Below are 17,513 nucleotides of genomic sequence, written 5' to 3' on the forward strand. Positions count from 1 at the left end.
CTAATGGCATACTCAATGACTGGAAATGAGTGTACTGAAAATGCCTGCCCCTCTCTACACATATCAGCAACATTTATTTCTCATGGACAAAAAGATAAGAAGCTTCACTTATAGCTTCACATCTGGAAACAAGATGAATGTTTTCATTTTTGCTCACTCTATTTAGGTTTCTCTCCAAATAATTTAAATAGATAATACACGTTGACTTAAAAAAATAAATACTGTTTGCATGACCACCTTCAGAAACACTTTTGAATAGTAAGACAACTCTAAAACTGCAAAAATGACATTTGAATTTCTGAGAATTTTATGAAAAACCACATACTTTATAAAAAAAAAGATGGATTACATAGGGAAATATTAAACTTGCCAAATGGTTTTCATGCAATTTACTAAGGCATTTATTTCATTCACAATTTTAAGACTTGTGACATTTATAATTTACAGTTAATAAGAGTATTTCAAGGAATAATGCAGACCAAAGTAATTATTTTAATAGGTGTGACATTTTTATTGAGGCATATGATTTCAGATCACATCTTTATTTTAAAGGGAACAAAGGAATCAGTTTGCAGTAGCTTGTGTTGGAAAGTTTTTAAGTCCAAATCAAAGTTTTTTTATGCCATTTGGTGGTGATGTCAGATATTACTTCCCAGGGGCAACACATTTCTCCTAATGTATAGCCCACAGCTGTTCGAGCTTAGCAGCTAGTTTTCAGCAAAATATTCTTGTCTAGCCCTTAAGTCTAGACTACCAACTTATGAGGTCATGAGAAACAACCTTCCTTCCAGCTAATCACACAGGAAAAAAAAAAAAGCAACCAAACAAATCTTGATCAGCCAATCATTCTGAAATTGCTAGTAATGCTTTACGAAAATATATATCTGTGCTTGTGAATATGATATTTTAAAATTCTTGTTACTATTACACCAGTCTGCAGATTTCTAGTTAGCAGTACAGTAATTCTACACGATCATAGTTGTCCTTTCTGATAGGAAAGATAAAGAATGGCCCTCACAATAATCAACAGAAAGGCGACAAACTTTAAACAGGAAAAACTGGAAGTACAGAATTTAATGAAGTGCAGATTTAATTAAGGAATATTAATCAAGGCAATATCAAATTATATGCACTGGATAGAGAGCATAACACAGAGATACAACAGATTTTTCAATTCTAAAGATCAAATAAATCTTTGAAGAAAAAAAAAAATTAAGACTATTTAACATATACCAACAGAATCAAAGTCATTAAAACCAAAACTAAACTGTCGTTGGAAGTTTAAGGGATAGTAATATGGGAGCTAGTATTACATTCGACCCATAATCGCAACTATGTTACTGTTTTGAATTTTAAAAAAAATTTCAGTTGCCTTATTAAATGCAGAATTTATTGGCATCACATGTATTTTATATCAGGCCATAAAAAACCTAAATTAACATATTTTGAAGAAGTAGTCCCTTCTTTACTCTCTGTAGGGACTATAACACTATTTTGAGATCAATTTGTGATATATAAGAAAGGGTATTTACGGGACCTCAGATTTTGGAGGAAATTTTCTGTATTATAACTGATAAACTGAGAAGCAAACAATTCATCCAGTTACATGAGCTTGGACACCTGTGTAAACAATCTCATTATAGTTAAAGACCTGCATTTCTTAATATTTTCATGGTTTGGAATAATTTTGCATGAATTTTCTTTATGGATTTTTAAGACATTTAAAATTACTATTCCAGATGAGTGCAGATTTGAATATAAGTTTTGAACAGTGACAAACAGAGTAAAAACATCCTCAAAATCTTTGGATGTTTTACTCACACAGAGACTCTGGCACAACAACTGGTGAAGTCCACACTAAGGAACACTTTGGAGGGGTGATATGGCCAGGAGCACCTCAAAGTCATTCTAAACCAAAAAGCTTGTGTTGTCTGATGAGAACACAACGTACCGTATATCTTCTGGATGCCCTGTAAATCGTCATTAGGTAGTTTGAAGTTGTCAGTTTCCATATATTGGTAAAATGGAGCCATGATTGCAGTGGGATCATTGGAGTGCTCCAAGCCCAGAGCATGTCCGAGTTCATGCACTGCAACTAGAAAGAGATCGTTTCCTGTGAAGAGAAGGAAAAGAAAAGGACCTTTGAATCCACAAAGTTAGTAAAAAAAATAACACACATGGAGGACTCTGGACTTGCAAGATGTTTTCACTGCATTTGAGTTTCACAAGGTAATGAGTAATAATTAATGGATCATCAAGGATATCAAGGATAATGTGTCAGAAAAGGCATTTTTCTCTCTCTCTCTCCTTTTTTTTTTTTTTTTTTTCCCTAGAAAGGAAACCATTATGCTATACTTTCTGGTACTCTTACAGTCATCACAAACATAAACCTTTTTTAATTGATACACATGGTAAGTGTAGGGTTCAAGTGCCAGAGCTCTCTGGGCTTTCATGCAATTTATAACTTGAAGTTGATGTTGCCATGAACCAAACTAAAAATGCTTTCATCCAGACATAGTTCCAATAGGAAAATATCTTGGCTTTGTTTGGTAAATTTCACAAACTAAAGAGTACCTACTTAGGATAAACCCCACAGAGAACTTAGTCATTCAAACACTTGTAATCAGACCCCTGCTAATTATATGTAGATGCTGTCCATTTCTGAATCACTGTAACAGAAATCCTAATGAGGAAAATAGATGTCCTAATATATACCCCTGTGCAATTCCTTGTAATAACTGTAGTTTTCTATTTAAGTTTTAGAGCTTTTTTAATTTTTATTGGACTAAAGAAAAACCCCAAGACCATGCACTCACATTATAGACCAGTTCAATGTTTTTGTTATTCTCTTCTCAAAGTATCTTTATTTTTTTTTTTACAGAGTATTAGATACAACTGGAAGATTTGGCAGTAGAATATGGCACTCTTCTGAAGCAAACACAAATCAAAGCCAATGGGATCTTTTCTAAAAAAACGTTTCAGAGCTGGACCTCTGTTTTGTCTATTTTTGCTCATCTTAGATTTTGTTCTGCATATCTTTCTATGAGTCTTTCATACAGATTCTGTTGTACTTATCCTGTCACAAGATGAGACTTTGGAAAAGTGGTTTAGATCAGAAGAAAGATTCCAGTTGTCTGAAAAGGGTCACATACAGAGTATAGCCCATTTCACTACCTAGGGATGGGAAGAACCATCCTCCAGAAATGTGATAATGTCCCGCTGACAAGAGAAGTACTCTAGATCAGCAGCTTATGCTGACCATCTAATTTTTAAATGCTGAACTCATGTGAAACTGGTGTCACCTATAGTAAGTAGTTTGTTGTTGAAAGTATAAATAATGAGGGGCTTATGCTCTGGCCTAATAGTCATATATTGGTTTGGAATATGAAAAAAATGCTCAACCTTAGCTCTTATCCTATAATCTGAAGATCTTTAGAGATAGACAGTTATTTTCCACTGCTGGAACTTGATCTGGAAGTACTTTTAAAATGTCAGTAGTAATAATAGTAAGTTGCATCAGCAACAAAATTGCACATATATACATTACAGAACTTCGAGGACATAGTTGACAGTATTTCAATTTCTCAAGCATTTCCTCTTGTTGCCACAATAAACTTTATCCAAAGTACATATGAAAGAGGAAACACTAAATGCCTTCATGATGATGAAGCCATGCTGATGTCTGTAGAATAAATGCTTGAATGAAATCATGAAAATAGACAAAAGTAAAACTATATGCTTAGTTCACAGTCTTCTCATAACTTCTGGTTCTTAATTTGAAAATATGACAACTAAATGTTCTTGATCTTCTATTCAATATAACTGTGCAAAAAAATCACATCTTTCAAAAATTAATATGACATAATGTGCTTTTAGAAATGAGAAGTTTATCCTATCATTTATAATTATGTGGTTTTCAGACGAAATGTTTTATGACAATATTTTTATTGGATGCAGCTTTTTTTACAGCAAAGCAGAATCTCAATGTGCTGTTTCAATAGGTTTGATAAGCCTGACTGTCCTGATGACAAATAGTCTTGGTATCTGAATCTGACCTTCTATATGCAGACAAAACTGATCTTGACATCATCTCATATGAATAACCCACAGCTTCTGTAGCTAACATCAGCATCGGAAATGATGCACAGAAAGAACTTTGTAAAGGTTTTCATTCTGCACTTATAATGGAATAATTAATGTAATTTTAAATAATCATAGGTTTAAGATGGAAAGACAGAAGAGAAGAGCATGTTACCGTACTACAGCTTTCACACTATGATGAAAAGTCCCACATTATTTTTCAATTCTTTTCTGAGGTTTGTGAAAGTTCTAAAGTAGGCTTATTAGAATGCAAAATTTCTTTCCCTGGTATTAACTTGAATATTTAAGAACCAACATTCTTTTTCTTTTCAGATCTTCTGAAAGCAAATTTTTTCCTATACCCATTATTCCTACATCATAATTAAGAATATTAACTAAGTCTTATATTAAAAAAATGCACTAACAAGTTGGCCTCATTTTAGTTACTGAATTATTTTCAAATAGTTTTGAAATAAGAGTATTTATTCTAACACTATCATTAGGCTTGTTAATGTCAGTAGATGAAAGAGTTTTCTATGTTTTACTTCTACTGTTTGAGGCAGGAAGTCTGGGAAGTTAACAAGTTATAATTTCTAAAATTTCAAGAAACTGCAGTTAATCAACAGTCTTGGAAGAGTCTACTACTTCCATTTGTGCCATTTATGCAATACATGAAGAATCAATACATCCATTGGTTTTCAGCCCTTACTGAGTCCCCTTACAGATTTCCAGCAATTTCTACATTATGTTCCATGTTGATCTGAAAGAGGTGAAATACATAGTAACAGGGAAATAAATAAAACCCGACTTTCAGCTACTGGCATTCTCTTTCCAGAATCACAGGTAATGAGCATATGGTACAGCACTTCTAAAGTAGTACTAAGTGACAGTGGGATCATGTCAGAAAAGTGATCTTATGCAGGGTCTGGCTGTTTCTCCTTTTATCTTTTGGATAGGGGAGATTATTACTATTATTTAAAGAGAAAACAAAAAACCAAACCAAAACAAAACAAAAATACCCCAAACCGACCAAAAACCAACAAAAATCCCCAAACATTGCATTCAGTGTCTGACTGTCCCTCTGGATTTAGTTATTTCCACCTCATGCAATGCAACTTGTAGCCATCAGGGGAGCCATTAAGTGTGGCAAAGGCAGAACAGCCCTTGAGCAAATGAATAAGGGGGAAGGGAGAAGGTCACAGGAAAGAACTGGGAGAATAATATTCTTGCCTGGGGTGACAATGATTTAACAGGGAACATATTTTCTACTCATAGCCAAATAGCCCCATTATTCATAGCAATTTCCATCAAGAGTCATAATTGTCTCCAGGGCATCCTGAATTTGAACTGACCCAAATAACTTAGTGCAATTGAAACTCAGGTTTAAACCAGCTCAAGATGAGCTGTCTGAGTCCAGTACAGGTATGGCCTTATTACTATCTGAGTTTCCATCCTTTTTGCTTTGCATACGATTAGATTTCTCTAATTAGGCAACAATTATTCCGTGCCTCTGCTTTAGGGAGCAGACTTGCCCTGAGTACCTCAAAGCTCCTGAGAGTGCAGAAGGACAACTTTCTGTAAGTCTTGCTCTTTTTCTCAAGTCTGCACAGAAGTGTATTTGTGACTGCAAGGTCAGTGGTAGCCCACCTTCAATTCCTTGGTCAGTGCTCAGAATAAGCTGAAGAAGCATAAAAACAAGTGAGCATTCATATTCAGGCTAGCCTATCAATTCAGGTTATCCTATCAATACTGGGGAGTTTTTACATTTTCAGTTGCCACCGTTGAAGGAGAGAGTCCCAAATCATTTTGTATTTCATTATACATTATCCAAGTGGGACATATTTCAGTCCACATGGCAAAATGAAGTACCATCACAAACTTCAACAAGTCCTAACAGAGTTAAAATACATATGACTACAGTGGTTTTTAAAGCAAATGTTGCCACCTAGGATATACAATGGTGTGTATTCATTGTCATAGACTCAGTTGCATCTTGTTGTATACCCACAGAGTAGCAGAAAAATATTGGAAAATATATTTCACAAGTCCAAAACTTGTGTGTCTCTATTCTTGTCTTCCCCATTAGCATGGAGATTTGGAATAGAATGACTGTAAGCTCAAAAAGTTTGTGATTGTTTTTTTATCTCCAGTTTGATTTCACAAGGGAAGAAAAAAAAGATACCGTGTGTAAAGAACTAAGATAAAATTATTATTTTTATACTGACACTTTTCTCTGAGGCTATAAACTATTTTAGGCACTAAATCTGCCTGACTTTACAAACTGCCCAAGCTCCAGAATATAAATATGTATTAATATATCAAATATTCAACAGCTAGCAGTGTGGAGCATGTTGTATGGGGAAACCTTTCCCTGTAGCTAATATATACACTATTTTTCACATCTACAGATAAACAAAGCTAATATATTTGTCCACAGTAAGCTATTAAAACCCAGCTTTGAAGATAATAATTTCCATTTTAAATGGTATGTGAGTTCAATTTATAAAAGCAATAACTTAATGGCTTAACATGTGACCTCAATTTTGAAGACTTTTCCATCCCAAGGAAAAGAAAAGGAAACCCTAGAAACTGAATTTCAAGTTACTAACAATTGTAAAAATACAAAGATGTTTTATACATAGACATACACTTTTACTTCCAAAGAATATTTTATTTCATTTTTCGTGATGTAGATGGATGTTTTCTAATTAAATTCACATCAAACTGAAATTTAAATCTGCACAAGACTTCTATTGTCGACCTATTACAACAAGACTATCTCAAAGGCAAACTTACAATTAATCAGAAATACTACATACACACAAAATACCCATTGCTTTCGGTTCGATGTATGTAGAAGTTTCATTTTCATTATTCTGTTCCTTTTTACCACCTAATGCATTCAAACAGCTGAAGTGCTACAAAGTGTAAAGTAAGAGTCTTACTCTATATATCATACAAAAAAAAAAAATCTTTGTTATCTCTGTTACTATTATCCTTTCCAGACAGGACAGAATTTTGAAGATGCTATTTCAACAGTCAGTCATAAAAGCAGATTCTTTCTCTCTCTGACCTTATTACAACAGAACAGAACTGAGCAAATATATTATGTATGCACTTACATAAGCACCATATATGTATACGTGTACATATATGCTATATTGAGAGTATACATGGGCCTAAATATAATTTATAGGAATACTCTTACCCAAATAAAGGTGCTACATTTTCCAGTCTAAGAAATCATATATAGCTGCTTGACATTATCTCAGACTTCTGCCATTGGCACTAAAATTTGGTAGCCTGGCGTTTATTTTGGAAAGAGAGTTTTGCTAAAAGATGGATGGAGCACCTTTGAAAAATGAAGAACAAAACTAATTTTTTGTAATTTTAAATAAAAATGTATCATATAGAGTATATCTACTTTCTTCATGAACTTCGCTTATCTATTTTTTACACACTTTATTTTAAACAATAATTTTTCATTTATTTATATATATATATATATATATATATATATATATATATATTTAGGCTTTTTCATTGTCACAAAATACAGTGACATAAAAATGTTTTCTTTCATCTCATTAATGCATACAATGCATAATAAACTCCTTTCTAGTAGCCTTAGTGAGATATATATATATATATATATATATATATATATATATATATATATATATATATATATATATATATATATATGTGTGTGTGTATATATATATCTATATATATATATATGGAGACAGGACAGGAGGTACAGACAGTTTGTTATATACAAAGTCTGTTCTAATTACAAAGTCTATAATTTAGAATATCTACATCCATTTGTGTATATTTTTGATAAACTATACTATTTTAAAAAGATAACAGATTAGTGTGAAAATCAAAATTGCTTGCTTGAATTTTGACAAGACCACATTACTACAGAGCAAGGCTGTCGTCAGGTGGCTCAGATCATGGATGAGATATGATGAGAACATTTGAGTTTAGTAGCCTGTGAGTCTCTCCTGGCAGTACTGTACTGTTTCTGCATATTTTGGGAATAATTTAGAAGAAGTCAGAAGCCCACTTTCTTTTATAACACATATCAGCCTGTAACTAAGAAGCCAAAGACATGCAAAAGGCAAGAATTTCTGACTTACTCCTTAGATCTGCTACCAACCATATTCTACAACTTTTAGTAAATTGCTATAAATAGGTGGAATTAATTACTTTAGGTATTCTTAAATTTCTTTCTATAAAAAGCATGGATATAGGAATATTTCCACTTTTCTTCTCACAGTTTAAATCAGTAGTACTGAAACAATTTGCAAACCATTCTGACTAGTGAATCAATACCAACTTCCTCAAAGAGAGAAAAGTGAAGCAACTAGAGATGATCCTAGGGGAGGCAGAGAAGATATGAGAGCTTGCTTCAGTGTGATGGTATGTGTTCTTTCTGAAAATACGATGCTTATGGCTTTATATCATGCTTTGAGGAAACCCTGCTGTAACATATATATATATATATATATATATATATATATATATGTAAAGTTTTTTATATGAACAATTCTTCCTTCACTGTTACTTGTTTTTTTTTTTTAAATTCACATTAAGAAAAAAAAAAAAAAAAAAAAGGCAAGATGGATTTATCCATGGTTTGGGTCTTTTTCATCAAACTGATGATAAAAAAAAAAGGTGGGAATTTTGAATCCTAATTGGCAAAGTGATTAGAAGAAAAAAATCATTAAAAGTTCTCTGATTTGAAAAGAAGACAAGTTTTCTAAGAAGTCTGCAGACTTCAAAGAGAAACCTGATCCAAATGTGCACCATATTTTAAACTGAGACAACTTCAGACTGGGGATTGTGTATACAAAGTGACAGAAAGACAAGTCTGCTACTTAGGTCTTACTTTGTTAAAATTAACTTATATGAAATGCTCTGATCTATTGGCGAATGTGCTGCTAAGATCCTAGGATTCTACATCCATACAGCTGCATGCCCCTCTAGCTAGAGGGACCACTGCAAGCCTCTCCAGAACACGGGGAATACGGTCAGTTCACACTAGTGACTCTTGGAGCTTGTTGGCATGGAGATGACTGGGCCCCTGCCATGGAGGGGCAGCCACCAGGTTACAGGTTGCAGGGGGCAGAGCAAAGGGTGCTGGAGAGGACAAGATGGTCAGGCAGCCCAGTCATCCTCCTGAACCTCCCAGCAGAAGGAAGCCTATGCAAGAATTTGCTGAGAGAGGAAGATGAAGGCAGGGTTTTTGCCTCTGGCAAAGTTCAGGAGAGATTGGACATGAGAATGTAGGCCAGGGCAGAAGTCAAGCCTAGAACTTCCTGTTCTCTGAATTAGAAGCTCAGCAGGACTGCAGCCTGAGGCAACAGCAGTTGGCCCCAGCAGGAAGAAGGGACAGGGCCATCCATGTCTGATGGCTCTCAGACCAGAGCTTCCACAGTCAGGAAGGTTGGGACCAAATCTCTGCACCTCTGCAAACTACTATGGCTAGCCCTGCCCGCATCAAAAGTGATTATTAAAAACAAAAAAACAGCTAAAGAGTGACTGTTGATTATATATGTATTTTATTTACTACCTCTCCCTGAAGCTCAGGCCTTACTACTTTTGCTGCTTCTGCTAGCACTGCTAGCTGGAGCACAGCTAACAATATTAATTCCATGTCTTTACTGAATCTTCAGCTTCCTGAATAATTCCATTTCCTCATACTAACATAATACCAATTTCTAAACTGCATCACAAGAAAGGTGCTCTGTATGATTCTTAGAAATGGAAAACTAAACGTATGTTTACACATTACCATGCTACCAACTCTGCATTCAAAATTTCAGAGGTGCAACACACCTGTGAATTACGATATTCAGACCAGTACGAGTGTTTGTCTTCCCCAACTGAGGGGCAGGGAACAGCCTATGCCTGCAACTACCATCCCTGACTGCTATGCTGAACTGCTCCCAAAAGAGCCATCTCTGGGACTGGGACAGATTTCTTTTGACCCCAGTTGATGCTGCTATTTTGAAGCTCTTATCACTACAGTTCTCCTCTAATCCAAAATGGCACGATTCAACATCACTAGTGCAAGTTATCTAGCTACTCAACACCCTAACACAAAAGTCTCTACCTGCACCTCTCACAGCAAGAGATGAGAAACAGGTATTTCAGAACATGATTCATCTAGTTTGTTTTAGACACCTACTTCAGGATGCAACAAACCTTACTCAGGAAGGCAATATATCTCTCCTATAACTCTAAAGGGACTCCATGAGATTAACTGAGATATAAACATCAACATATGGTCAGATTAATTCCACTCCCTCAAGTCTTCTGGCTTTTGACTTAGGTCTTTTCTTTTAAGTCACTGGCAAAGCATTAATTAAAGAAGTACAGGACATGGACTTAAGAGATATATGTACAAACCCAGGAAGTACTTATCATAGGCTGTCTTGAAGGAGAGACTTAAATCTTAAAAAAACCAAAACAACCAGACAAAAAATATCTGGCACAAAAAGTGTTGCTTTTTAAACTTATCTGGGTTTATTTTTTTTTGCCCTTGCATTCATCTTTTTTCACAACCTAATGTTTTAGCTGTATATATTTCCAGCTATTGGTGTTACCACTTCAGCACTTTTTGGAACCCAAACTGTTAGGAAGAATTCTAAACATAGAAAAAACCATTTTGGCCTCAAAACCAAATATTTTGGGAATTTTGAAGTGAAGAATTGTCAGGAAAAGTACAAATTATACTCTAGACTTGAGAATGCTATTGTAGAAAATCTTTTATTAGTTAATTATATATTATTCTTAAAATTCAGATACAATATTATCCTATATTTTAGGGTTATCTATATAGTTCTAATTTTTCAATATGCATTACATTTCTGGCTAATAAATAAATATGTAATTAAATATGTAATTACTGTAAAATTCTTGTCTTGTTCTCTCAGGAAACCATGACAACATCCATATTAATTGGCAACATGATTTTTCAGGTTCTGTTTGCCCCTAAAAAGGCAGGGGAAATTAGACGGCAATGCAGTAATAATATTCTATAGAGCATCTTTGGTATTTTCTAAATCTGCTATCTTGAAGGAAAAGTCTCCATTAAGTGGCCCTAGCAACAAATAGAGACTTGAGAAAACCTGGATCCCATGAGAGTTGGAATGCTAAGCCTGATGCCTGCTTTAGATGACTGAAATGTCACATTCTGTCTAAAGGGAAAATTTAGGTTAATAGATAATGCCTCTTTCCTAAATTACTGCTTCTAGGAGACCAGACTGAAAAGAAAATTAAATAATTTCAAGCCATTCATTCATTAGTTGATTTTTCAGTTGTAAACTTATTTGCAATAATAAGGGGAATTTTGTCCCTCTTTTTTTTTTCTTTTTTTTTCCTTTTTGTTTTTAACTCAATATATTTGAGATATGGCTTTTCACAAGCTCTCCATAGTAAATAATGTTTCAAGAATGTGAAATTCAGTCTCTGGTGTGAAATCTCATAGCTCGTAAGGCAGTTCTTCTATTATTAGCACTACTATTAGTTGGTATCATACATTTTAAAGAAATATTGCCTTATGGTAGGCTGATGGTAAACACTTATAAAATGCATAGAGAATAAGAATAAAAAGCAGTGGAACATGGTATTTTTTTCCTTTTCCCCCTATTCTCTAAAACTTTCTGAAACATGTAAGAGTTTCATGTATATGAAGCTCTCTTAGATTCAGTACTCAAAATCTGCTAAGCTTCTTTCTAAAAGGAGGAAATATTAAGATAGGAGTATTTATTTGTTTGGGTGTTTTTTTTGTATATGTTGTTTTAGGGGGGTTTTTTGTTCATGAGAGGTTGTGGGCTCATAAAAACAATCATGAAGAGGCTGGCCCACATTTTATGTTTGCACTCATTAAAGATAAATCTATTTGCCTGAACAAAAATGGCTTCCCAATGGTCTTTTCTCATATACTGCAGGGGGAAAATGAGAAAGAAAATAAGAGAAAATGAAGCCAAATACTCCAACACGGCTGGTTTCAACTTATTAATCACTTCAACAAACATTTTTCAGCTAAATTTCCCCATGTAAATTCTGTTCTCCTAATACTCATATGAGGGTCTGATTAAATTAATCCATTTTGGTAGATAAACTTGACTTCATTGTTACATAAATGGTTGTTTGAGACAATGACATCTTTAAAATTAAAAGAAGAAAAAAAAAAAAGGCAGGGTTTTTTTCAGTGCTTGTAGGTGCAAATGCTGCCAAAATTGTCTGCAAGGACCCATGCTGCCTTTCAGCTAGATGTTTCCTTGGCAGCAGAGTCGATGTAACAGACAATGTGAACTTTCCTCATTTATTGCCATGCAAAGTCAGCCAGATCCGCTTTAACACTTTTCATTAGCAGTTTAAGATGGGCTGGCTGATCGCAAACCGAGGCAGATGGCAAACGCAAGCAAGCAAGCAAATTCTGCTGGCCCTGGTATGTGGGAAATAACCTCCAGTTGCAGTTTGAATGGATAGCTGAGTTTGCAACTTCCCTAACTACTCCACAAAGGATTGCAAAGATCTGTGTTTACCTACGCCACGATGGAAGCAATATGCAACTCAGTGCCTCGAGCTGTGCTGCCTTTTTGCTTCCAAGCCTGCCTCAGGACCGTCTCTAGCAATTACACTACACTTTAAATATCACCTTGCTTCTATTGACATGAAAAGAATGATGTAAGATGTGCATCTTGGTCTACAATCCCACTGCTTTAATTAAGAATATCACAAAGCCAATTCTCTTAACACATTTCTCAGCCTCTCTTTCAGTTTGCATAATAGGGCATATAGAAATTCTAGGCCAAGAAGGGAGCTGAGAGTAACATATTACACACTGAGAGGCCCCTGGGATGTATTAAAAGCATCTAGTCAAACACACATCTAGAACATGCGGCTGGATTCATCCACAAGACTGCTTTCACTGACTGCCAGTTTTAAACAGATTTCCCTTTTAAAAACATGCAAATGAAATGCTTTCCTTGGAGCCAAAAGGGTGTTCCACTAAAGCAAAATCCTCCCCAAAAATCATAAAAATGAGGTGAGTACTTTGCCAACTGTTACCATTTTCTATCATCTGGCTTCCAGCCAGTAGATGGGGTCCAGCAGACAGATCCTCTTCTATCTGAAGATCCTATGTCCAATGACTGAATCCTCACAAGCAGCCAGGGCCATTTTTGATTTTTTGGTCATTTCCCATCTCTTCAATAGCTGAAAAGGATTTTTCTGTTCTCCAGTGCAGCTTTGCATACCATGATAATATTTTCAAGGATACTTTTTGTGCATCAGATGCTGGATATCTGAGAGTTAAGATTTTAGGTATGATCTTGGACTGACTGGATATGGGACAGGTGCATATCAGCAAGTATAATCCAGGAAAGTTTGGAAAGCTTGAGGACAGAGGATGTTCTAGCAGCACAAATTGCACTTACTGATTAGGGAAAGACTGGTTTCTTTTTAAATAATGAAAGTGTTGTGGTTTCGTGACAGAAAGTAATATTTGTGTTAATTGATTTCTGAATTAAATTGTATTTCAGGGAAAATTATGAAATTAAAAGAAGCAATCATTATTCAATATGCCTGCAACTTGCAAAGCTCCTTGAAATATTATCCTAGCGTCTTCAATGTCGTGTAATATTATAAATGCAATAGTTGGGTTTTGTCATCTTTTATAATATTGCTAATTCTCTCATTTTGCACTCAAATAGTTTCAATTTAAATGGAAGTTATACTACCTTAACCTTATAATTGTATATAAACAAGGCTGCAGTTCCACAGTCTCAGTCTCTTTATCCTGTAAACAAGGTATGACAGAGGCCTATAAAATATGAATGGAATAGATAAAATTATTAGAAAACTACTTCCTTACAATGTGGGCATTCATCTGTCTGAAAAAAAAATCAGAAAGAAGAAGTCTTTCATGTCTGCTTAAACTACAGGACATATTGTCACAGGATGTTGTGGATACCAAATGCTTACGTGAGTTCAAAAAGAGATTACACTGATTAATGAAAGGAAATCCCTCATAGGCTACTAAACACAAAAATGCAGCCTGTGCCTCAGAAATTCAATGAGCCACAGATTACTGGAAGCTAAGAGGGAATATGCTGGAGTTTTACTGCCATATGTTTACCCTGCTCTTATTCTCTTCTTTAGATATCTGTTAATAGCTATTAACTGGAAATAGGATATTTTGTAGGATAACCTTTGATCTGAACCTACTTTCACAATTCCCTATTTACAAGCACATACACAAGTACTATAAAATAAAAATTCAAATAAGATATTAATTTTCTACATAGTTATCCCAGCGCAGAACTATAAAATGAGCATTTGAAAACTGGAAGGTTACACTGCTTTGTTACAGATCAAATTTGATGTTGATAATTGCTTATTAAAAAACAATATATAATCAAGTAAAAGGACTATGTTTTATGAAGTTAAAGCTATGTTAACATTGTAATACAGAGCTTCCTTTGATCTGAAATGCTTGGCTTCCTTTATACCAAGCCACAGCATGAGCACTGTTCATGACACAGAGCTCCCTTAGGAGATGGTTTTCACAACTCCACTGGTTCATATTTCCAATAGCATATATCTCCTGCACTGTGTCAACCACACTGGCAGCCAAAAGAAATTTACTACAAGTTGATCTATGTAGTTCAGAGATCAGGATTTTCATAAATTTTTCTTGGCTGCCAGCACAGTGCCCACAGCATAATCTATGCACTAACTGGAGTCTAAGTACATTACACAGGACACTGTATTTGCATCAGCTCCAAGAAGCTTTTACTTGGCACTTCTACAAACAGCATGGTGCAAAGTGACAGGTTTCTTTGCTTGTTTTCTAGTTATTGCCTGCAAACTTGAATAATTTTTTGAATGCTGGAGAATTAACAAAAAAAAAAAAATAAAAAAAAACCCAAAACTGAATTCTTTAATTTTTAAGTTTGTTTTCCCAAAGAGGGAGCTTTATGTATAAAGAAGTTACAAAATATCCCACATGTATGTAAGTACTTCGCAGTAATATTCTCCTTACATGTCACTGTACACTAAAACCATCTATTACTTCTGTAAGGCAGTTCCACTTGGTATTATTTATCATATGCTCTTTGATGGAAGAACTATTTTCTGCAGAATTTCAGTATGGTACACTGTCTACCTTGGTAAATTTGCTACAGAGGTAAAAAATAGTGTATTTTAGTTTGACTTCTATTTCTCTTGCTGATATGAAGATAACAGTATCAAATTACCACTACTGATCTACTGTGTTTATGAACACTTAGTTTTTGCCAAATATTTTCTGCTGCTGGAAGACACAGTTCTGTGGTCGCATTTTATCCAGTAATTGGTACATTATATATCATGTCTAATGTGCTTGAAAGCTAAGCTCCCAAGAAATCCTTGTTTTCCCCAAGCACTTCTTCTAAATCTTGCCCTTTTTAAAAAAGCTGCACTTGTGCAAGTAGGTCAATCTTAAATTGATCTAGTTAAATGTAGTGCACTCTCAATTTAAACTGGTTTAACACTCCCTTAAATAGGTTTAGATGCATTCAGTGATTTCCCAGAAAAAAATAACTGCTTTAAAAAAGGTTTAAACTAACTTAAGTACATGTAGACAGACAAGTGTGAAATAAATTTTGATAAACCAGTACAGTAATGCTAATAAGATGCCCCTTTCAGACTTGGTACAGAAAAACAGGACGTAAGACAGCATTTTTCTTCAAGCTACTAGAAAATGTATAGAGACAGTACCTATCTGAGATGCTGCCTTGCAGTGACTTTGAATTTCATCACAGTCATTTGAAATATTGCCATCGAAGAAAATACTTGAAAAATATTTTTTTGCGGGTTTTGACAGTGCAATATCTCCAAAGTCCTACCACTCCTAGGAAGAAGTCATTGTCACTTTCTGGATTTAATACATCATTCATTGTCCATAATTTTTTAATTTGAAAACAATGAGGGGATATATATCACCTAAATGGATTAGAGTCATGGGAAAAAGGAAATTCCTCCCTAATTTCAAGGCTGCTATATTAAGATTTCTTCCTCTTTCTTTTTTCTTCACTGTTTTTTGTTTGTTTGTTTTGTTTACAGTTTTTAAGTTCAAAAGAAAATAAGGATTTCATTTTTTACTAATAAGTGATGATTTTTCAGCTACTTATGCAGCATGATTTTAATTTCCTGTTTATCCCTTTACATTTTTACATCTTTAAGTGCACATATTGTGAAACATTTTCCTGTAAAATCCCATCCATTTTGATTTGCTGTTCCTGAAGAGTGTTTCTTGTTCTTCTGTATTTGCCAAGCACTACCAGAATAACTGAGTTTTAATTGAGACTGCATAGGAGTGCAAGATACTTCGTAAGGTGCATGAAAAAACCATCCTGTTCCAAATAATTTCAAGAGCTAAGGCTCTTATCTCACCTGAAGTCTAGATAGGCAGATCATAAAGGAAATGGAGTCTACTGTAAGTGAAACAGCCTACTCCCATGGGAACTTGAAAAGTAGTTTTGCTAAATGGGAAACCAGAAGATGGGAGCTGACTAAGGGACAGACATCTACAGTCCAATACACACACTTTGTATAAAGTGTTGAAAGAATAGTGTTGCTTTTCCTTATTAAAAAAAAAAAAAAGCGCACCATATTTTATCCTCCTGTATCTCCCTCATCCCCTGACAAAAGAAATTCTGTCCTTGCTTCCACTGCTTGCCTGTGATGTGAAGTCTATTGTCCTTCTTTCTGACAATATTTCTAGGATCACCTGCAGCACCATGGATGGAAATTCAGAGAAAAGACCTCCACAGCTCAGCTGGAGTTGAGGTACTAGCTGTACTCTTCTTACAGGGTATTATGAAAGCAAAGAAATATATCCTTGTATAAGCCTGTAGAAAGCCTGCAAGTGTAAAATTGTATGACAGGAGGGTTTTTTTTGCCTGAGTGATGGGCCCATTAGTCTTTACTCCTACAAAAGCTCATTCATTCTTCAGGATGAGGGAGGAGTCAAAGCACAAATCTCGTCACAGAACACGATTGATAAGAACATACCATTGAAGTGAGAACAAAGGAAAGCAGCAATGAGCTGGAGATGGTGTATTTCTATTGCAACTGTCCTTGGAGTCTAGAGTATGATTAAATGAAAGAAAAATATAAGAAAATTGACAAAATGTGATAAGAAAAAACCCACCAAATCAACCAAAAACCTGAAGTATGAAGACACTGCAATTAAGTAGTCAGAATAAATTGCTGTAGTAATTAACTATAATCAGAACACTGATTTTGTATATGATCCCTTATTTGGAATGAAAATTACTTTAGAAAAGACAACAGTTTATGAAAGCAATTCATTAAGTTGCCTGTCTTTTCTGAGGTAGATGACATATAAACTGTTTTCATTAGAACAT

At 34.7% G+C, this 17,513-nt stretch overlaps 1 protein-coding gene across 1 annotated transcript in view; it reads right to left on the reverse strand.

Annotated features, from left to right (window-relative positions):
- MMP16 (matrix metallopeptidase 16) overlaps nucleotides 1–17,513 on the reverse strand; it is a 168,131-nt gene that overhangs the window by 45,433 nt on the left and 105,185 nt on the right. The window contains exon 5 of the mRNA XM_041412753.1: nucleotides 1,952–2,113. Coding sequence (XP_041268687.1) covers nucleotides 1,952–2,113 — 162 coding nt within the window. The remainder of the gene's footprint in view (nucleotides 1–1,951; nucleotides 2,114–17,513) is intronic.

Source organism: Onychostruthus taczanowskii, unplaced genomic scaffold (genome assembly GCF_017590055.1).
Source record: "Onychostruthus taczanowskii isolate IOZ18803 unplaced genomic scaffold, ASM1759005v1 scaffold4, whole genome shotgun sequence".
NCBI classification, from domain to species: domain Eukaryota; kingdom Metazoa; phylum Chordata; class Aves; order Passeriformes; family Passeridae; genus Onychostruthus; species Onychostruthus taczanowskii.